This window comes from Montipora capricornis, chromosome 8, assembly GCF_036669925.1.
Source record: "Montipora capricornis isolate CH-2021 chromosome 8, ASM3666992v2, whole genome shotgun sequence".
Taxonomy (NCBI): domain Eukaryota; kingdom Metazoa; phylum Cnidaria; class Anthozoa; order Scleractinia; family Acroporidae; genus Montipora; species Montipora capricornis.
In genome coordinates this window covers 43,542,365-43,564,156 of record NC_090890.1, presented here as the reverse complement: position 1 = coordinate 43,564,156, position 21,792 = coordinate 43,542,365, and the positions used below count along the sequence as shown (strand labels likewise).

General features: G+C 37.6%; 2 protein-coding genes across 2 annotated transcripts in view; one reads left to right on the top strand and one right to left on the bottom strand.

Annotated features, from left to right (window-relative positions):
- LOC138059516 (uncharacterized) overlaps positions 1–16,373 on the top strand; it is a 35,686-nt gene extending 19,313 nt beyond the window's left edge. The window contains exons 17-34 of the mRNA XM_068905164.1: positions 935–965; positions 2,148–2,195; positions 2,361–2,522; positions 5,796–5,885; positions 6,267–6,306; positions 6,942–7,056; positions 7,883–8,004; positions 8,124–8,211; positions 8,963–9,030; positions 11,164–11,204; positions 11,318–11,358; positions 11,799–11,848; positions 12,432–12,491; positions 12,961–13,038; positions 13,126–13,169; positions 13,575–13,660; positions 14,147–14,211; positions 14,648–16,373. Of these exons, the coding sequence (XP_068761265.1) occupies positions 935–965; positions 2,148–2,195; positions 2,361–2,522; positions 5,796–5,885; positions 6,267–6,306; positions 6,942–7,056; positions 7,883–8,004; positions 8,124–8,211; positions 8,963–9,030; positions 11,164–11,204; positions 11,318–11,358; positions 11,799–11,848; positions 12,432–12,491; positions 12,961–13,038; positions 13,126–13,169; positions 13,575–13,660; positions 14,147–14,211; positions 14,648–14,761 (1,343 nt within the window). The 3' untranslated portion in view covers positions 14,762–16,373. The remainder of the gene's footprint in view (positions 1–934; positions 966–2,147; positions 2,196–2,360; positions 2,523–5,795; positions 5,886–6,266; positions 6,307–6,941; positions 7,057–7,882; positions 8,005–8,123; positions 8,212–8,962; positions 9,031–11,163; positions 11,205–11,317; positions 11,359–11,798; positions 11,849–12,431; positions 12,492–12,960; positions 13,039–13,125; positions 13,170–13,574; positions 13,661–14,146; positions 14,212–14,647) is intronic.
- A 971-nt stretch (positions 16,374–17,344) lies between these two features.
- LOC138059517 (putative 3-methyladenine DNA glycosylase) lies at positions 17,345–21,201 on the bottom strand. Its single transcript, XM_068905165.1, has 2 exons — positions 20,628–21,201; positions 17,345–17,885 (listed from the first exon to the last, which is right to left on the bottom strand). The coding sequence occupies exons 1-2, from the start codon at positions 21,121–21,123 to the stop codon at positions 17,530–17,532; spliced, it is 852 nt and encodes a 283-aa protein (XP_068761266.1). The 5' UTR covers positions 21,124–21,201; the 3' UTR covers positions 17,345–17,529.
- Between the last annotated feature and the right edge of the window lie 591 nt (positions 21,202–21,792).

The following is a 21,792-nucleotide window of genomic DNA, read 5'->3' as shown; positions in this document are numbered from 1 at the left end:
TTGTTGACTCCTGAACTGCCCCCACCAAATCATCAGTCATCAGGCCTTGGTTATTCAAAAGGTGGATAACTCTATGCACTTGCAAAATCACTATCCAATTGAGTTATCCAGTGGATAGCACTATTCACCCTTCAGACAACTGGGGCCTAGTGTTTACGAACAGAATAAAATCTATGAATTTGAGATTGTCCTCATGCTTTAATTATTTCAGTAAGAGGAATGGGGTGATGGTGCTTCTGCAAATTAACGATGTGATCGTAAATTCCCTAGGATTTCCCAGAAATAGAAAGAGTACATTTTCACAATTATATTAAAAAATATTCAGACTGGGAATTCCCAAGATTTCCAAATGAAACTGAGAAGTAATTCTTCATTCATTTATTATAAAGATCCACAAATATAATCTTAAACAAATTTCAAGATTAAATTTGCAACTATAAAAATCTAAATGTACTTACATCTGAATGCTATAAATGTTGACCTGCAAGAACTTCACCTAAAACGTCATTAGCACATGTTTGTTAGGAACAGTAAATCTGGGGATTCTACATGCTTGCCCTTAACCTGAACTGAATGATAAGTGAGATAACTCATAAGTTTTTACCTTGAAGTAGATTCAGCTGGGAGTTGTTTAATTTGATTGTGATTGTACACTAATTGAGCTCTTGAATTTACAGATGGTCCTTTTTTAAACCTGTGTTTGTAAGTAAGTGATGACAATCTCTGCTGATCTCACAAGTCTTATTGTGTATTGAAAAAGCTTAATAAATTAAGTAACAGTATAATAAATCATTTCAATAAACTAAACAAATTTAACCTTAATTTGCAAATACCATCGGTAACATGTGCTCCAGACTTCTCAAGTTTGACGAGTTGCTTTTTACCACTCTTTTGGTGAGTTAGATTTTGTGGTCATGTTATTGTTTATTTTCAGGAAAGCAATTAGTGGGATCTGTTCGTCGAAGGTATCAGTGAATGTCATTCAGTGAAGGCCCTTTGTGACCTTTTGTATCAAAATGCTAGCAAGTGTTAATGATGTTTCAGATGTATTGATTCCTCATGATAATTTTTTTTGCAAATTGGGAAGGGGGAAAGGGTGAGGAAAGAGTGGTGGGGATTATGGTTTTTACAGCTTGACCCAATTAGTCTTGTGTATATCAAGTGTAGTGTAAAGCAAAAGGTACTGGTTTGAGTCTCTCTCTCTTTCCCTCTCTCTCTTCTGAATCTGCTCTATTTTCAAGTAAGAATTCAATTTACACCCTGTAAAATTTTCACCATAAAGGAAAAGGTAAATTTGGTTGATTTTATCCAATGTTATCCCCAGCATTTGTCTTGCCTACCCTCACCCCCTTGGTAGCATTATTTTTTCTCTCTCCAACCTTCAATCTTTCATGAAAGTCCTAATAATAATGACATCTTGCTAGAATGGAACAGTAATTGGAAGAATAATTTATGTCAATGCTTGAGTTTTGCAATTTGATCATGGTTTGCTCTTAAATTACTCAGACCACTCTTCTTGTTCATTGCTAATCGGTTGCACCCTTAAAACCCTGGCATGTAGGAAGGGTAATAACTGACTTGGACCATACAGCAGTTAAGAAGTGCAAGTGTCTGAATATCTTCAACAAAGACTGTTTCCAAACCTTTTAACTGCATGATGAGTGCAAAACATGACTGAGGAACATATTATGCGGTGTCCATTAACCTTTTGATTCCCAAGCCGGCCTGAACTGGCCACACTTGGTATTTTACTTTGTCTAATGCCAGATGATTTTACTTGTCAATGGGGAACCCCTGGAAGTCAATGGGTTAAAATACTGCAGGCTGGAAATTGTAGGGTTCAAAGGCTGCCCAGATAAACTAAGGGCACTTTCCACTTGACAGAACTGACCGGCCAGACAGGGCATTTGGCAGGACTAATTCTACAACGCCTTCAAATTAACACGCTTCGAAGATATGATATATGCTCCTCCGCAAGAATATGAGGGATTATCATGCAAGTTTTCCTTCAAATTGTTGCATTTTCTTTGCAAACTGATGGGTCTGGCCGGCCAGTTCTGACAAAAGGAAAGTGCCCTAAGATTGCCTTAATTAAACTGTCATCTGACATCGACATCTTAAGGTAAATGTATGTTTTTGTGTTACAGGAAGCATGACAGAGACCACATGGCAACCTTATCAAAGAGTCTTAAAAGGTGAGAAATCACAAGAAGATTGAACTCATAAAAGTTTGATTTAAATGGAAAAGATTAATAATTTTCTTATCACAGATGTATTGATGCTGCAAACAAAGTGCTTTTGATTTAATGACTGCTTACAGTATAGTGTTTTTTTTTTAATTTAATCGACTGCAAATTTAGGATATCTCTTCCTTTGATGGACACCATTGATACCTCCCCAAATATACCTCGTCATGGCTCTTCAGCAGTGGGCACACGCAACACTCTTCCTCGCAGTGCAGATAACAGCGACAGCGACAGTGACACTGAAAACCCGCAGATGGGAGACACTTTTATAACCAGGTAAATTGACTAAGTTGGTGGCAAACTATACTTTATTCTGCGTGATTAGTGTCATTAATATTAGAGTCGTAGTAGGGCTGATGGGCCTCTCAGAAGCCTCATCACAGTTAGACAGTGTTAATGGGGACATAGTGTTTGAGTGAATCTAGCTGTTGTTAACCCTTTCAGCCCCGTGGGGTTCCCCAGTGACGAGTAAAATCGTCTGGCGTTAGACAGAGTAAAATCTATAAGTGGCACCATTGGGAGTTAAAGGGTTAAGAACACTAGAGTGTGACCTTGGTTTGATTCCCTGTCGTCTACTCTGCTTTGCTTGGTTTCTTCATTTTTTTCTTCTTAACAAATAAAGTGCTACTACGATCAAAAATCACTCCTCGCGTTTTTCTTTACACGTCAAAAGTTCTTGTGTTGAATACTTGAAATGCAAGATTTTATGCAATAATCTCAAGGGAAAAACTCTTTGCTTGGACAGCAATTAATTTGTTCATTTAATGGTTTGCCATTGCATGGTGTGGTTCTGACAACTAAGTCCTGAGAGAGCTGGATAATTAAGGAGAAAGTGACATCATTAAATTTTACTCACTACCTTAACCCATTGACTCCCGGGGGTTCCCCATTGACGAGTAAAATTGTTTGGCGTTAGACAGAGTAAAATACTAAGTTTGGCAGGTTTAGGCCGGTTTAGGGGTGAATGGGTTAACCCATTGACTCCTGGCGGGGTTCCCAATTGACGAGTAAAATCGTCTGGCGTTAGAGTAAAATACTAAGTATGGCCGGTTTAGGCCATTTTAGGGGTGAATGGGTTATAAAGTGTGTGAATGTGGCTTAATTAGTAAATGCAGAACACAAATTTGACAATCTGAAAGTCAAAAACTCTTGTGGTGCATACTAATCAAGCCGCATTCACACACTTCATTTTTAAGCTAATGGTGTGGTTCTGACTCATAAGCTTTCAGCAACCTGGATCAAGGAGAAAGTGACATCAGTTACATGTAGCACCAACTAATGGCAGACAATTATAGTTGAGGAGTCTTGAAAGTACTATAAACAAATTGCGATTTTGAGACAGCAATACCACATTATATTGACAGCTAGTTGGGAGAAAATATATTCCGTATTGGGCGGAGTCGCAAAGCGACAGAGCCCAATATGGAATATATTTTCTCCCAACGCCGTCAATGTAATGTGGTATTGCTGTCTCAAAATCGCAATTAGTTTTGTATCGTGACCCATCATTTATAAGGATAAATAAAACTGTAAACTAATCAACCCGCGCCTGATCAAAATTTCAATTCCTGCAAAATGTATTTGTTTGCGTACGTCTGTGACATAGCGGCACCAAATTAGCACCTATTGTATATTACATTTCGCATATCCATATATGAGTAGGTTAGCATATTATGCAAAAGCAGAGAGCACACACAACCAGGCAGTGTGTGTGAATAACCAGAATAAAACTCCATCAACATCCGACTACATGGTGGCAGCAGTGGGATTGGTTGTCTTGTCTCGCTTTGAGCCAATTTCTAACTTCCTCTTGGTTCTTTGATGGCTGGATCTTACCAGGGAGTGTGGATTTAAATACTCAGCCATTCAGTAATTCAGCTGGTGACCGTATATTGGAACTCAGGGGCGTTGTTTGTAGAGCCAGCAGGGCTAGATCTATGTCTTCTTTAGTCTCTCTGCACTTCAGGATCGTGTCTTCTTAACCGTTTGAACTTGGCGTTCGGCCATGTGGGTAATGTGGAGACTATGTCACAATTTCAAACCCGTACTGGCTTGCCAGTTGATGGAACTCGCCGGGTGTAAACTGAGTGCCGTTGTCGCATTGAAGAGATTCTGGGATTTCATTTTCTGCGAATAGCATTTTCATTTCATTAACAACGGCCCCGGATGTGAGGTTTTGAAGTTTCTTGACAAGTGGGAACTTGGAATAATAGTCGACAACTATGAGGAACCACAACTGTTGAGCGTAGAAAAGGTCTGCGCTCAGTGTTTTCCACGGTCTTGAAGGGAGCTCTGTTGGTATCATTGGCTCCTTTTGCTTGGAATTGTGGTACTTCTGGCAAACACAACATGAGTTTACAAAGTTTTCAATTTCTTTGTATATGCCTGGCCAGTAAACACAGGATTTGGCTCGTAGTTTGCATTTTTCCATACCAAAGTGCCCTCCGTGGATTTGCTGCAAGATGTTGCCTCTCAAGGATTCAGGTACTATAACACGGCTTCCAAGAAGTATCAGCCCATCTTCTACTGATAGGTTATCTCGTAGGGGCCAGTATGGTTTTAGCGCCGAAACGATTTTCTTCCCACTGTCAGGCCAACCTTGCATAACTTTGTGGGCTAGAAGCTGCAGGGTTTCATCTTTTGCAGTTTCCAACCAATCCCACTGCTGCCACCATGTAGTCGGATGTCGATGGAGTTTTATTCTGGTTATTCACACACACCGCCTGGTTGTGTGTGCTCTCTGCTTATGCTTAATATGCCAACCTACTTACATATGCGTATGCGAAATGTATATACAATAGGTGCTAATTTGGTGCCGCTATGTTACAACGTCAGCAACCCAATTCAGTGCAACGATGTCAATTTCAACATTAAAACCAATCACAGGCCGCAAAAGTGAGACGGCAATACCACATTATATTGACAGCTCGCGCATAGGCAAAACTATAAGAAGATCGCAATACTACCAAAAATTTCGCCTGTCGAGCATTCAATGCAAGTACTTTCAAAATGTGAAGAAAAACTAAAACTAATTTTTTTCATCTTGAAGTTAGTAACACTTTTATTGATGAGTGTAGACTTTCTAGTGATCTGCATTAGCAGACACAAAGATCACCAGAGAGATCAAACATGAGAGTGAGCTTTTAGTTAAAGCAACTTCTCAAAGCGGAGCTCTAGACTACATGTACCTACTAGTTTAAGTTGACACTTTTCATGACTTTATTCCTTGATGAGCTTCCTGCTATTTGCTTTTCCAAAATCATGTGCAATCATCATGTGATCGTCATCATCATCATCATCATCATTATAATCAACGGCATACAGAAGCATTCTAATATTGTTATCATTGATAATGTCAACTTATTAAAATTTAAAGCTATTGTTATCTCTGTTCCATAAACCCAGTAATTATTTTAGCATTGGTGGCTTTTTTAGAGGGATGATTATCTTTGCGATTAAGTAATTTTAATAAAAGTGCATGACTTTTTTTTTGCTTTATCATCATTGAAATTGGAATATATTTTTTTAATCTCTCACCTTTTTGCCTAGCACATACATCTATGAGGGTGAAGTGCAGCGGGTGACAAGGAAATTCAGTGGATCAAGTGATGGTGGAATGGTACATGAAACAGTTGAAAGGTGCAGCAAATGTTTTTAAAGGCCACACTGTGATTGTCAGTCACTGTAGGAATTTGCACCAATTATCAGGACAACTGGCCACAGTGGAGGCTTTTATAATAATTATTGCCCTGTAGTATTGAAATCCATGATCAATAATAATAAATGTTATTGTTTGGAAAACCTAATGGTTTTTGAAGTCACAAGATGATTGCAGGATTCGTGGTTTCACTACATGTGTCCTTTCTTTTTTAAACAAAAGGCAATTCAGAAATTGGTTATAGTATATTTAAAAAATTTTCTTGGTCATGTTTTCCATGATATTACAGTGCCAGCAACACAATCTACAAACTACTGCACAAGGTTCTGTATCCAAACTAAACTTATTTTTTCACTCCTCAGGCATCTCTTCTTGTTTAACAATGTATTACTGGTTGGCATGGTTAGTGCAAAACAACATTTAATTGCTTTCATAAAATATTTCTCTGAATAACAAATTAACAGGTCAAGTGAGGCCTGTTAAAAGCTGTTGTTCTCAGTTTAGGTTTTATTCAAAGCTTTTGCTGATCCATGCCATCATCAGGGAACACAAAAATGGCTAACCTTCACCCTCGAGTATCCGCTTTTCCTGGTGGGGTACTGATACTTGGGCTAAAAAAATGGCAGGGATGGCACAGTGCTGAGATCAACTGCCTTCCACTGCACCGATATGCCCTGGTGAAAGGGTTTGATTCCCAGACTTGGTGTTATATGTTGGTTGAGTTTGTTGGTTCTCTACTCTGCTGTGATACATGTAGGTTTTTTTCTGGGTATTCCGGTTTTACCCTCTCCTCAAAAACCAGCATTGATTTGATTTGCATTAATTTGTTGATTTCAGTTTACAGGGTCCCCAATTAGTGCTCCAGCGCTAGAACAACGAGACACTTGAATAAAGTTCCTTTACTTTTCGTTTTTTTCATTTTTCAACATGCTATTGAGAGACACCATCAAACGTTTAATATTTCTTGTAGTTTTATGTTTGAGTTTTGAATGTCTTCCTTCCCTACTGGTAACCATGTTGTCTCCCTTCTTTTTCAGGCATCAGAAAATCTCATAACTGGGAAGAAAACTTATAAACTTAAAGGTCACATATCTCTTGCACAAGCATGGCTGGCGTCACCCAGTGCATATTACAGCAATCCACCTGATAATAGTAAGTCTTGTTATTACTTTTTACAGTCTCATATTTTACCATCTTCTGGTAGAACAAGATCCAACACCTCTGGAAACTGCTGCCATCTTTGTTTTAATTAGAATAGTGAGGCTGAGTGATCACGGAGTGTGTAGGATGGGAGGATTTTTATTATTCTACAGGATTGGAGAGAGAGCAAGAAAAAAATATTAATGTTCCTGCCTGTCTCCCCCACTCCCTTATAGGCTATTAAAAACTACTATAGCCTATCAAAAACATGGTGGTAGATTGCAGACTTACATGTACATGTAGATGGCCTTCTCAATGGTCAAATGGGAAAACTGGAGAATATGAATGTTCTGACTTATAGTTATTAGTATGTTGTGAGAAGTAAATTTTCAGAAGAATATTACATCTGCTAAATTAAATTTAGTTCATATAGTGACTCTGTCTTCAAACTACAGGAGGAGACTTAGGATGTCATTCCCCAGGAGACAATGCTTTGCTTTGTGTCACCGTGCTATACATGTAAATGGCCTTGCAATAGACCATTTTACAGTTGTAGCTCAGTTACCTGGCCTAAGAATGGAAGCGAGGCTGCCGGTGACCCTGTTTTGATACAAACCTTCGTGCTTTTGTAATGTTAATATGGATTAATTAGGATTACAACAACACAATTTACATGATAAAAGCAGTGGGGGCTGTATCAATACAAGGTCACCGGCAGCCTCGCAGCCGTTCATAGGCTAGGTCGCTGAGCAAGAAACTGTAAAATGGCCTTGCAATTACAGCATCACATGAAGTTTTCTTTAATCCTTGGTATTTTCATTCTTTACTCTTTTTGCAGTGTTTATTCTTGGGGCACCCACTCAAATTTACAAATTTCTTGCCTCCTCTAAGTCAACAAAAGACACATGGGTTAAAAAACTTAAAACATGGATTGATAAAGAAAAAGAAGCATTTGTTGAGGTAAAAAATAAGAATAATATTATTAGATTCCTTGAGGTTTTAATGTTATTTTGAAGTAATATTTACTTGTACCGGTAATACTTTTTTAAAAAGGTTTTCCTTTTCTTTGTTACTTACAGTCCTTCAAAGGATTGCCAGTTCCTGATGAGGAGTTCTTAGCAGTTTCATTAGAAGCTAAAATCGACTTCAACAAGACTGTTGACTTAGGTATGACAGACAGTTAAAAACTTCTCAAAATTGCACTTGCCACTGGTTCATGCAATTTTGAGAACTTTCAAAACATCACTCATGCCATAAATCATGAAATGCATCCGCAATCACATTTTCTAAGGCTCTGTTGTATTTTTTAGTTCTCTCTCTTTGTTTCCTGTTCTATTTATGACCCTTGTAATTTGTAAAATAATAAAGTAAAAAGTAAGTATCATTATTTACCCTCAGATTTCCAGTAGCTTGTAGCTAATATCTCTGAGCATTGAATGGAGCAACTTTAAAAGCCCAACTGCCTGGAAGCAAACCAGTTGGCTATTTACAAATGCAGCCAGGAAATTGAAGGAGAGCATGTCTTGAACCCAGGATCTCCGGATCTCAAGGCAAGCGGCCTAAACAGGGAGCTGCTCTACCTCTACTGTACTTAGTCAATTTGCAGGCTATAACTTATTCTACAGTCCTTAAACTCAATAAGTAAGGGATAATAATTCATTTGTCAAAGCAATAAATTATTGATGAGAATTGTCTCCAGTTCTGACCAAAGGATCTACTTTATGTGGTTGTTTGAATTGTGTGCAACTTGTGTACATGTACAAGTTAAAGATAATGATAAAGCTAAGTGGCAGAAACCAATACAAATGTTCCTTAAATGGGCAGAATGGAAAAAAAGTCTCCAAATACATTTTTCGCATAGCTCTACAATGTTTACACTTTGAAAAGATGAAATGTGGATTAAAATTTTCAATTTTAGAGTTAAATCTGAGACAAGGTGAAGAGGTTCTGATTATTGGCATCAAATCTGGAGATATGTGGCTACCAGTAAGTTGTATTAACCCATTGACTCCTGGGGGTTCCCCATTGACGAGTAAAATTGTATGGCGTTAGACAGAGCAAAATACTAAGTACATTTGTATGGCTGGTTTAGGCCAGTTTAGGGGTGAAAGGGTTAATCTTCGTATAAAGTGCTATGTTTCAGGAAATGTGTACAAATTAAGGCTAAATATTTGATTTTTGAGTCTATCTCAGGGGATTTTTCTTCCATGTTTGACTTGACTTCTTTTCTAGAAAAGTGCTCTTGTGAAGCACCTTTTACCACCATAGATTACCCTTTACGGTAATGATAACAAATCCCAACCAACGAGTCAACCAATGCGTGGGTGAATGGGTTGGTAGACGCATCATTGGTGTGTCAGCCGACAAGTGAGAACATGTCAGCCGACACAATTAATGCATATACGAAGCATAATGTTATGTTTGGTGGCGTGTTATCATTATGAGCATAACTTTTACACAGTTTAGTCATTGGAAATCTATCTAGAGCTATCATCCTTGGAAGTGCCTTTATGCCTGAAAAAAGAAAAAATGGCTGTGGGTGTTTTTTTTTTCATGTCATTTTGCTGAGGAATTATTTAATAAACACTTGTTTTTTATTAAATGGTCTGGATAGCAGCGACAAGTTTTTAGTTTCCTATGATGTCACTAGCCTTTTTACTAATATCCCTTTATCTGAGACGATTGATTTAGCTGTCAACGCCATAATTGATGGTAACATGAATCCTGACCTAAAACTAAGTAAAGTTCATCTTAAACAACTCTTCAATTTTGCTACTAGCCACACTCATTTTTTATTCAATGGTTGCTTTTACGATCAAATAGATGGAGTGGCAATGGGTTCACCTTTAGCCCCTGTATTAGCCAATTTCTTCATGGGTCACTATGAAAGACTTTGGTTGGAAAAATACACCGGTACCCAAGTATTATATTATCGCAGATACGTAGATGACATTATTTGTTGTTTTCAAAATTCTCATGATGCAGATATGTTTTTTCAATACCTTAACAAATGCCATCCCAACATTAAGTTTACAATGGAAACAGAAACAGATGGCAAACTGCCTTTCTTAGATGTATTGTTATCCAAGCAGAGATCAAGTAACAATGAATGTTCTTGTATCACTTCTGTTTTTCGAAAAAAGACTTACACTGGTCTACTTACAAATTATTTCAGTTTTACTCCCTTTCAGTACAAATTAGGGTTAATTAAAACTCTCATCGACAGGACATATAAAATTAACAACACTACTCAGGGTTTTCAAAACGATATCAATACTCTAACTACTATTTTGAAACGTAATATGTTTCCCAGTTGGCTAATTGACAAGTCCGTTCAAGGTTATCTTAGAAATGTTACTACAAAAGAAGCCCCTAAACATGATGTATCCAACTACCATTTTTACAAACTACCTTACATCGGTTTCTATTCAACTTATACCAGAAAGAAAATTTCATCTATTATTAACAAGTATTGCAAGGATTTAAATGTTAAAGTAATTTTCTCTCCATTCAAACTGTGCAACATTTTTAGTCCAAAGGATTTCATTCCGGATTCTCTCAAATCACGTGTTGTATACAAATTTACTTGTGCGGGCTGTGGTGCTCGCTACGTTGGTGAAACCAACAGGCATTTCTACACACGTGTAAATGAGCACCTTTTCCGGGACAAAAATTCTCATATTTTCAAGCATCTTAGTTCTTCTAAAAATTGTCACGATAATTGTGATGTTTCTTGCTTCAAAATTATTGATAATGCTACTTCTTTCTATCAACTCAAAATCAAGGAGAGCTTCCATATTGAGCGGTTGAAACCCGAACTCAACAAACAAGTTGATCATGTCAGTTTAGCATTACACTTTCAAACTTTTACCGTTATGTCAGTTGTGTTCTCTATAATATTGTTGGTTCGTTTGAATTTTACGTACTTGTAACGAACATTTAATCTACAAAGAATCATTGTATTGATAGTTATATATATATATACGAATTATCTTGTAAAAAAATTTTAATGTTACACTCTCTATGGCTGAAGATGATGTTTGAAACATCGAAACATGTTCCGAAAATTCAAAAGTGTGGTTGTCTTTTTTAAAATATTTGTTTTTTATTCCTTTTGAGGGGCTGTATCCTGTCAGTGTGTGTGAACTTGAGTTAGCTTGGTAGGGTACAAAATGTACATCTTGAACTTGATTTCTTATACATATCGGCTACAATGCTATTTTGCACCATCCATATGTTGTTATTAAACCACCATAATGAATGTTTTTCTCAGGTGGCCAGGACTTCAAAAAGGCAGATTTGGTTGGTTTCCAGGTAAGATTACCTGACAGTGTAGCTTTTTTTTATACCCATAAACAATCTTACCAGTATTTGATTAATTAAACCAAGGATTTTTGACAGAGTGATAGCTTTTGATTTAGACTGCCAGCGGTGTCTTTAAGAGTTACGGTTACCGTAGTAAGTCGGATTTCTTTCGTCTGTCAGACATACAATAGCAAACTGTGCCTGCAGTCTAAATCCTAGAGGTGCAGATGCCATAACTAGGCTGTCATTTTGTGTAGGGTCAAGTTCTTGACTCTACTCCAAAAGTATTTGAGATTCTTTGGTTTTCCCTTCTTGAGCAACAAAAATGCAGCTTGGAGATACCTACTTAGATAAATGATTACTGGTAGTGAATCATTTGGCGTAACTACAGTTAATTTTTTAATAAAACAAGTTGGTAGTCATAACATTCATAATCTGTTTTTTTTTAGCTCAATGTGTGACAGGTCCTGATGTAACAAGTGTCGCAGCTTCAAATGAGGTGAGGGAAATAATAAATTATTGTGGAAGACAAAATTTCAAAGTCAGCAATGAAAACAGAGTAGGAGGCTTTTAAATACCAGTATCAACTCAATTATTTGGTAGGTTCCTTCCTTTTTTCCAGTGGACTCAATTAGGATCAATTTTGTTCTAGTTACTGTAAGTGTCCGTCGTGGGCTCTAAATAACTTACATGTATTAATTTAAATAAGGTATCATCGATTGCTAGATAACTAATAGATTAATTAATTAAAATACAAGGGTAAAGCTATGATCCTCGCAGTCGTTATGGAAGCCTGAAAAATTCAGGGCTTCAACGGGGTTTAAACCTGTGACCTCACGTTTTCGCGAATTTTTCACGCTTCTCTGGATGCAGTTGCTAAAATGTGAGGTCACAGGTTCAAACCCCGTTGAAGTCCTGAACTTTTCAGGCTTCTCTATGCAATTGCTAAAATTGCATCCATAACTTTGGGGATCATAGCTTTACTTGATTTCATATCCGCAGTTCATAGATTAAAATATGAGATGTAAAAATATATGAGAAGGTGATTTTGGGAATCAATAGATGATTTAATTCCATTTTAGTTCCACCCTATACCAGTGGCTGTGGCATTGAATGGAATAAAGAAAACAATGATGAATTGGGTGAGTGTTGTTTGATTATGTTTGGAACTACCTAGCCTGTTCCAGACTGCCAGGTAGTTGGGAAGGCGAAAAAAACGGCATGCGAATAACGAGTGGGGGCTTCACATGCAGGTTTTTTGCCTTCCTGACTATCTGGGAGTTTGGAACAGGCTAGGAACTACCCAGCAGACAGTAAAGTACAAGAGCTTCACCAAAGCATAGCCTTCTGGCCAATCCATTTACAACACATTAATATTAGTAATACAGCTACCAATGCATATTTTTTCCAAATGTACTTGCTCAGAACAAACTACTACATTCTTCGACGTAATGGTCACTGTTACTGACCGCAAAGATTTAAATCCAAGGCTGAAGAATATGTACTTCAGGCAGATTGGTGAATATCTAATGAAAGGACATTACTATATTATGTTTCTCTTACTGGTTCTGTCTTTGGCCACATTTTTGGGCAACTTTTTTTGTTTAACAGACAGGAAGCAGTCTAGCAGTCCCTGTTCTTGAAGATATAACTATGTTAAAGGTTTTCAAACCGGACAAAACTTTTAAGGTGAGGAAGATTTCGCCCAAATAAGAAATGTGAATTGTTTTTAAGGCTACCAGTGAAATTCATGGTTTTGATTGTTTTTTTTTTTAGACCTGCAAAGTTGAACCACATTATTTGGTTTCTGATGTAGTTGAGTAAGTCATTCCTTTTTTGTTACGAGTAATTAACAATTATTGGATGAGGTTGAGCATGATAGCGATAATTATCAAGGCCAAAATACCTGAGCTGAGCTCCGCCATGACAAAACTGATCAAACTGCTGGTTAGTGTATTAGGTGACGCCACTTCTGTATGCATGTATAAAACTATTGTCTGTAGGTATGACGTCAGTTCTACATATATAAAATATATTGTCTGTAAGTATGACGTAAAAGAAACAGAGCAAGCAGGAATTAGCTGCGTGCTTATAGCCAATCAAACTCGAGCTGGTGACACCAATGTCTAACAATATTTTTTAATGTGTTAAAATACTCACGGTAAACATTCTGCGAAGTTATTGGTAGTAATAAGTCTTGCAATCTTGTATTGTTTGTGTCTCAGGCAATACGCAAGGCACAAGAGTTTCGTTGGAGGACAGATTGATACTGCAGTACTAGAAATGTGGGAAGAATCATTAGATGGTTCTGGTAAGTTTCCATTACTAACATTCAGAATCATCACCTATTAGCCTTGGAACATCCCACTGCAGGGCATTTTTTATGGACTTTGTTTCAGGCAGTGTTACATGACCCTCCGAGAGAAAGTCAATCAATTTTTGAGCTGACAGAAGAAGGCATAAATATTGTTGATTCGTCCCTTGTGCATGCACTGAGCATTTGGCCAAAAAAAATTGAGGTGAAGTAAATCGCCGTTAGGAACCTTTAGGGGAGCAGAGTTGGTCGTGGTAGTGGTAGTGGAGTGGTAGTGGTAGTGGTAGTAGTAGTAGTAGTAGTAGTAGTAATTATTATAGTATAATAGCAATTCACAATACATTTAATAGTGGTTACAGTAGTAACCTGATGATAGAAACAATATCATTTTAAAGGTAATGATTTTATTCTGGCAAATCAAAAAGTTCATTGTGCAAATGGACCTAAATTTTATGATTCTCTCTTGTTCTTTTCGGCAACCAGTCCATAGGTGTCTAGACCCACAGGAAAAGTTGCAGGATATTTTTGCTATGTGGGGAAAGTATCAGGTACTGTAATTACCGATACACTCGACAATATTTATTGTCAGTGTTCTTTCACTTCATTTCAATGCTCGTGATATCTGGGTGGAAGCAAAATACCATCTCCCTTACAACAGTTGCAAGTTAGAATACTTCAACAGTATGCAGAACACAGGTCACCCAAACCTACGTGTAATTTCGTACATGTAGGCGAACAGGGATGGCTCAGTAGTGTGTACACTTGCCTTCCATCAATGGGGTCCAGTTTTGATTTGTAAAAATAGATAACCAAGATTTACGAGCTCTTCTAACTTTAACGACGTCGGCTGAAACTTGCCTTTAGTCATGAATATTATTGATTTTAGCATGGAGTAGTTTGACCAACCCTAAAGAGTGAAGTGTTGTTCATAAAATTCTGGATCTTATAATGATTTAAAATTATAATTATTGATTTTATTTATAGGAAAAAATGAAATTTGTTGTTCATGATGTCAATGAAAAGCAGAGGAAGCAATCAAGAGGAGGAAGAGAAGAAAAACAAGAACCCCCAACTGGGTGTCTTATCTCATTTGATTAATAAAATAACCTAGTTATCATTACTACTTGACACACTTCATTGATGCTTCCTCATCAACTCTCAGCGAAGATGTAGCTCATCATTTTTATGTCTTGTTGTACATGTAAATACCACTTAATGTGTCAATTCTGTAATAGTTTACAGTGATTATTTTAATTGATTATATTTTAATATATAGCATTATTATTTAAGTATACCTTAGAAGGTATCTATTACCAGAGGATTGAAAAATGATTTTAAATTAGGGATACTTGGAAAAAATCCAGTTGTTCTTAACAGGAGTCTAATCTGTGATCCTCCAATCACTGGTTCTGATGGTCTCTCAAACAACGATTGGTGTGAAGATCATGGATTGAACTCCTGTCACTAGTATTTTTCCCAACTTTCTTGAAGTCATCATAACAAATTTTATCTCTTGCTTTATTCTTTTACCACGGTTAACACTGACCATCAATAATTTATCATTGACAACTTCTCGTTTCAGGGGTGACCGCATGTCGTAAAATTTGTCTAAAATTATTTACAGTATCCAAAGTGGTTTCTGTAAGGCTGTAAAAGCTTGTAGATTATATAATAAAAAATATTTGTCTGTTTGGACGTTCTAGGGCAACTTCAGGTCTGTAGAAATTTGTAGGTGCCTCATACGAAAGTTGCCTAGTAATTGTAACAGGTTTGATAGAAAACTTTACAGAACATAGTCATCACCTCAAACAATGTGATTATTTCAGTAATCAAATGTAGTGGTGGTTTAAAGTAAATTACTCTAGATAGCCTCAAATATCAACTCCTTAAAGTGCCACTATGATAAAAAATCACTTCCTTTTTTCCTTCATATTTTGAAAGTGTGTTTGCTTCACAACTGATTGGCAAAATTTGATCTTTGACTTTTATCTGAAGGCTGTTTACTTGAAGTGTAAGTGTTTTGGATTTCATGGTCCGCCAAAACTAACCGATTGGACCTCAGAGGGTTGGGTCCAGGGAAAAGTGGCGTCATTTACTCACTATCTTCCAGCTTTCTCAAGATCTTAATAAAAGTTAGTTAGGGTGGACCATTAAATTGGAATATTCCAGTTAAAATAAACAGGTGTTTTGTTTGCTCACTTAGTGTTTAGTTACCATAGTTTTGAAATCCAGAGAAAAATAAGAATTAATTTTTTGGTCACACTAGCACTTTAAAGGAGCTAAGGATTAAAAAGAAAGAAACAAGTAAAAAAAAATTTATTAGTAAGGCTTGCAGAAGAGTTTACTGAGTTTGCTTATTTTTAGGACAAATGAAGCTTTTGATAAGTAATTCTTAACTTCTTATTGAACATATATGCCTCTTTTTATTAAAGGTATTTGTTTTTCCTTTGCCTAACAATAATATTGTGCAACAACCACATAGACCAAATTCTCTGCTGGAAAAAAAAGTTTCCTTCTTTCCTGTCTACAAAAAAACTGGTCGAACACTTTTATTAATTTCCCTTTTGTTAATAGAAGACAATACTATTTTACTCATTTTTGCACATATTTTCTAAAGTATTATTATTACTATTACCAAGTGTCTTCACTGCTTTCCACCAACTTCATTGTATGTAAACAAAAAATAAATTTGAGAAAACATTTTTGAGAACCAGTGGAGTATATTGGTATGTTATGTCAAAAATCACATGGTCAGCAATCTTGAGTCTGGTTAGGGAGGGTTCTTTTCTAGGATGGGTTACCCCCCTAACCCTAACCCTCAGTTTAAGGGGAAGCCAGTCGATGGCTTTGTCCAATCAGGGATTCTTACCAGTAAATCCCTCATAAATAGTCCAAACTTCAATTTATCAGCCATACCCTTCTCGGTGACCTGAACAAGTCCTCCCCAAGCTTTTAAGGTGGCTCAAACCAGTTTCAACACTTCAAAGAAATGTTCTTATTGGATGGATTGACACTTCCAACACTTTATCATTTAACAAACATTGTTGGGGTACCATATCAAACACCAATTATTCCTGAAAAAGATTTGATCATTTTTGTGACGTAAACGGTTACCGTGGCAACAGGAAAGCCCTGCAAACGCACACCATATTTTGGCTTTAGCTGCTCATAAAATTATCCCAAAAACGAACTTGGTGACCCCCATTTTATATTTTTGTAATGTAATCAGCATGCCAGAACAAAACTTTCTGCAAAGTTTAAACAATTCTGTGGAGCGGATTTAGAGCCACCTTAAATGATTGAAAATTTAAGGTAGCTCTGAATCTGCTCCACAGAATTTTTTTAAACTTTGCAGAGAGTTTCATCTTAGCCTGCTGATCACTTTTGTGCAATAAAAAAATTGGGGTCACCCAGTTCGTTTTTGAGATATGAGCAGCTAAAGCCAAAAATTAATATAGGGTGTTTTTGCATGGCTTTCCTATTGCCATGGTAACTTGTTACGGCACAAAAATGACTGCATCTTGTTCAGCAATAATTGGTGTTTCACACGTTACTATAACATTGCCGTTACGTGATAAAGTGTTGTAGTGTCAATCCTAATAACAAGATCTCTTGAAACTGGTTTGAGCCACCTTAAGTTCAGTGTTAAATAGGTCTACCCATAAAATAAAAAATGTTGAATAACCAAGGCAAATGAGTTTCAATCAAATAAATGAATTATGAACATGAACACTCGTTGTATCGTTTATGTACAATCTTGGGTTCACCTCAAATTTGTCAAAATAAGACAACCTGGCTGCTCATATTGGAAAGATGTATGGTATACAAAACAGTGAGAATGGCATTTACAGTACTAGTGAGAAAGACTAAATGTCATCTTGACTTGAAGCCAGCAGTTCTGCCTCTATTTTCTTGTCCTTTACACTGACACACTTGTTTCCTAAAATATAAAACCTTAAAGGCTTCAGGGCCCACTCCGGTCCATATGAATTAATACCTATTCTTGTCGAAGTAACAATAGTGATGTCTTTTTTAGAAAATCCTTTGTCATCTTCTAACCAAAATATACTTGATGCTGTCATGTCCTCTTTGTTGAGGTTGCCTTTTTCAATACAAAAAGCTTGGCAAAGTTTGGACGGCCCATTACACAATTGGGAATCTTTTAACTTGCTGCCACCATCTCTTCTTTTTGCTCCTCTGGAAAGCCTCATCAAGTCTAAGCCTGAAAAGATGGTAGCATAAAACATTTCATGACAAAAGGCCCAAGATACCAACTGCCAGCATAAAATCCCATGGGAGTGGGAGAGGGGGAGGGGGGGGCGGGTACTCCAGATTTCAAGTGACAGGGATGATCAACCCCAAAAAATCCCATGCTAGGATATGCAGGAACTATCACAAATCTTGACAGATTGTTTTGAATACCCAACAAAATCCCTACTGAAATCAAGCTACCCGAAAAAAATCCCAAAATCGAAAATTTCAAACCTGAAAAAATCCTTTGATCATTCCTGTCACTTGAAATCCAGAGTATCCCCCTTGGGCATCAAATGGGGCTCTGGTGGTAAGATTCCCTAAGAAAGATAATGGAATTTCCTATTGACCCCTGGGGGTGAGACTAACGCCAGACGATGTTACTTGTCATCGGCGGCTCAGGAGTCAATGGGTAAAGGACCACTGCCTTTACTCAAAGTCATCTGATGAAGAAATCAAGGCTGTGGGAGCCAAATAAACAAGTGTGCAACCCAGTGAAGCCTCACAGCTTGCCAATACTCCTTCTCATTTTGAAGAATTTATGGAATGTGATAATTCCCAAGCTCAGTTGTTGTTGTTTGAATTTCAGTTAAGGGTTTTGTTTTTCATGGTAGGAGCACACCCCAGGAATGAGAATCTTTTTTCTTATCTTAGACTCAATTCGTCACTCCTGGGGTTATAGTAGTACTATGATAAAAAAATCAAACGCTTTTTTTTTCCTTTGGATTTCAAAACTATGTTAACTACACACCGCCCACCGGTGGCTCGGTTGAGCATCAGGCTGCCATGCAGGAGGTCGTGAGTTTGACTCCGGCCGAACCAACACTCAGGGTCTTAAAGTAACTGAGGAGAAAGTGCTGCCTTTGTAATTACATCCGCAAATGGTTAAGACTTTCAAGTCTTCTCGGATAAGGACTATAAACTGTAGGCCCCGTCTCACAACCCCTCAATGTTCACAACCCAGTGGGACGTAAAAGAACCCACACACTATTCGTAAAGAGTAGGGCATGGAGCTCCCGGTGTTGTGGTCAGGCCTCATTTCGTTCATTCATGTGCTGGGTGAGATTGCTAATGGACTGATAGCGGCTGCCAGCAGCGCCTATATATGCTGATGTCCAATCTAACCCATAGATCCCTTGCTTGTAAAGCACATTTGAATATGTCAATAAAAAATGCGCTATATAAATTCATTACCTTACCTTACCTTACCTTACTAAGTGACCCAAGTTTTAAGCCTTACTTCAGAAAGACACTTAATTAGTTTAAACGGAATTTTCCTATCTAATGGTCTGCCATTACTAACTTTAAAATCTTGAGAGAACTGGATTAAGGAGAAAATGAGGTCAAAGACGTAACAGTTTAAGAATGCCATGCATTTATATGCAACTGAGTTAATATGCAGCACGGGAGTTTCAGGCTTTCAGATTTTAAACTCATGTTTTGCATACGTAATAAGCTGCATTAACAAGCTGAAATTTTAAGCTAGTGAGCAAATGACGTCTCTTTTCCCTAGATCCAGCCCTCTGAGGTCCAGTTAGTCAGTTTTGAACGTGACTAATGGCGGACCGTGAAATCCAAAACTTACACTCAAAGTATTCAGCCTTTGGGTAAAAATAAAAGCTCAAAATTTTGCCAAGCAGGTGTTAAGGTGATTCCCGGGTAAAAGAACCCGTCATAGATTTCCGATGAAACTTGGTATGATGACATTACAGTACAAGGAGATGTTAAAAAGGTAATAAAAAGAGGGGGTCACCGTGCTTGTTTTCATGCCACGATGCTGACAAATATGGTTATTTAGGTGACTTTTGGTTATCTCAGTGCACAACAAACAAGATCGATTATTTTTCAATGCGGCGTGCTATATCACACAGAGTTCAACTTTCTTTGATTGCTTATTCATCTACGTCCCAGAAAAAATGGCTTTAAATACCCTGCATTATTAATTGATATTTTTATCCTTTAAAGGAAACATAATTTGGACTTGCTCTGCTGGGCCCGTTACGTCTCTATCTGTAGCATTTATTTCATTTGCCAAAAAAGTAGCTATAGATTTCTGCCAAATTTTTTCTCAGTTATTGCGGATATTGTTCTCATTGAATTTATAAAATAAAAAGTGGGGGTCACCGTGCTCGTTTAAGAGAAAAGGAGCTTTTATCTCGCTATCGAGCTTAGTTTGAGGGAAATCCCTTATGTTTTGTACGCGCGCGCGCTCATGTGCGTGTGCTGATGACGCAAAAATCGTGCGCAGTAGGAATGCGCAATGCAAAACCAGGGAATCACCTTAAGCAAACACAGCTTCAAAATCTGAAGACTGAAAAGGAAGCGATTATTAATTTTTACCATAGTACCACTTAAAAGAAGGAGATGATTCTCATTTCCTGGTTCACTTTGGATTAAGCATCACTTCCTGTACAAAGTAGAGATAACATTTCTGAATACCCTGCAGCAGCAAAGCAACCTTACAACAATTTTTTTTTGGTCATGAAGGGTCTAAATTATAAATTGATGAATAGTCAGCATAACTAGATATTTTCTCAGCAAATTTCCCCACTGCATCTGGCAACATCATGTCAAGTGTGTAGTGATAACTTGCAGAAAGTTAATGTATGTACACATACCCCTGAGACAAGATTCACCACCCCGGGTTCCTAAGGGGACCACCCCCAATGAACTTCCCAAATTGGACCAAATATGAAATAGTTGTTCAACTCACCCTGAAGAGGCTCCAGTGCTCTGATCAAGACACAGGCGCCAGGTTCCTGACTGGAAATGTTGAGGCAGTGATACATGCCGTAAATAAAATACACATAAGCTGTGCCCGGCGCCATGAATACTGCCTCAGTGCGTTCGGTTCTTCTTCCCCCAAAAGCGTGGCAAGCTTTGTCCACTTCGCCCAAATAACCTTCAGTCTCAACTATCCGTCCACACAACACTTGGTCATCGTCAAGAACGCGGTATATGAGCTTCCCCAGCAGTTCTTTAGCCAAGATTTCTGTGGGTTGATCGTAAAACGTTCGACCCAGTTTCTTCGACGAAATTCGGTTCCCTTCTTCATCTGTTTTGAGTTTTGATTTCTTTCGAAGATGTATACTCGGGCCTTCATTGCACTCGTTAAAGTAAATGCTTTGTATTTTTCCTTCCTTTACTTCACCTCTATCGTTTATTTCTGTTTTGATATCTTTTTTCCTTTTCGCAGCTTTGGCCGCCATGGTAAAGCCTTCATGTTAGGGCCATAAGACGTCCCATACATACTATTATTGATCTCACGCGTCCTTTCAAATTCAACCCGCTTCACGCACCGTTGAGCTCGTTCTGCGGTTTGAAAAATGCTGATCACGTGAGGAAAAATTCTTTCTCGCGGGCGGCAAAAGATCAGAAATTTAAACCGTTGCCTAACCAAGAATTCAAGAAAATGTCGCGTACATTTGTTGTTTTTAGGTCTCGCAGTTCTCGCCGTTTTATCATTGTGTTTTTAAAGCTGTTTCTTAAGACAAGGTGCAACGGATAAAAATGATTCACCAGTTATCCAGACTGCGCGTCGCCAAATGCTTAAACCTGAGATATTTTAAACTTCCAAGTAAGTTATCGTTTTATGCCGGTCTGATCTTAAAATCCGGAATTTATCACAAAATCTCAAGACAGATTTCAATATATGACAGGGAAGGATTTCAAAGACCAAAATCCTCGGCAAAATCTAGATTTTGTGTTCGATTGAAAAAAGACAGCAGGCCTATTATCCTTTAAACTTGGCCTAAAAAATATCCTATCTCTTACTAATGAAATTAAGTCTTTCTATTCTATTGCGGGCCGCAAAAGACTGACAGCGGGCTGCTAATGCATTATCAGCCCTACAGCTGATTGGTTCTTGCTTCAACGTT

What these genes read in the sequence shown, in the direction of transcription:
- LOC138059517 (XM_068905165.1), bottom strand. Translation starts at nt 21,123, where the DNA reads ATGGCGGCCAAAGCTGCGAAAAGGAAAAAAGATATCAAAACAGAAATA. An exon ending in AGCACTGGAGCCTCTTCAGG is followed by an intron (nt 17,886 to 20,627) that starts GTGAGTTGAACA and finishes CCATCTTTTCAG; the next exon opens with GCTTAGACTTGATGAGGCTT.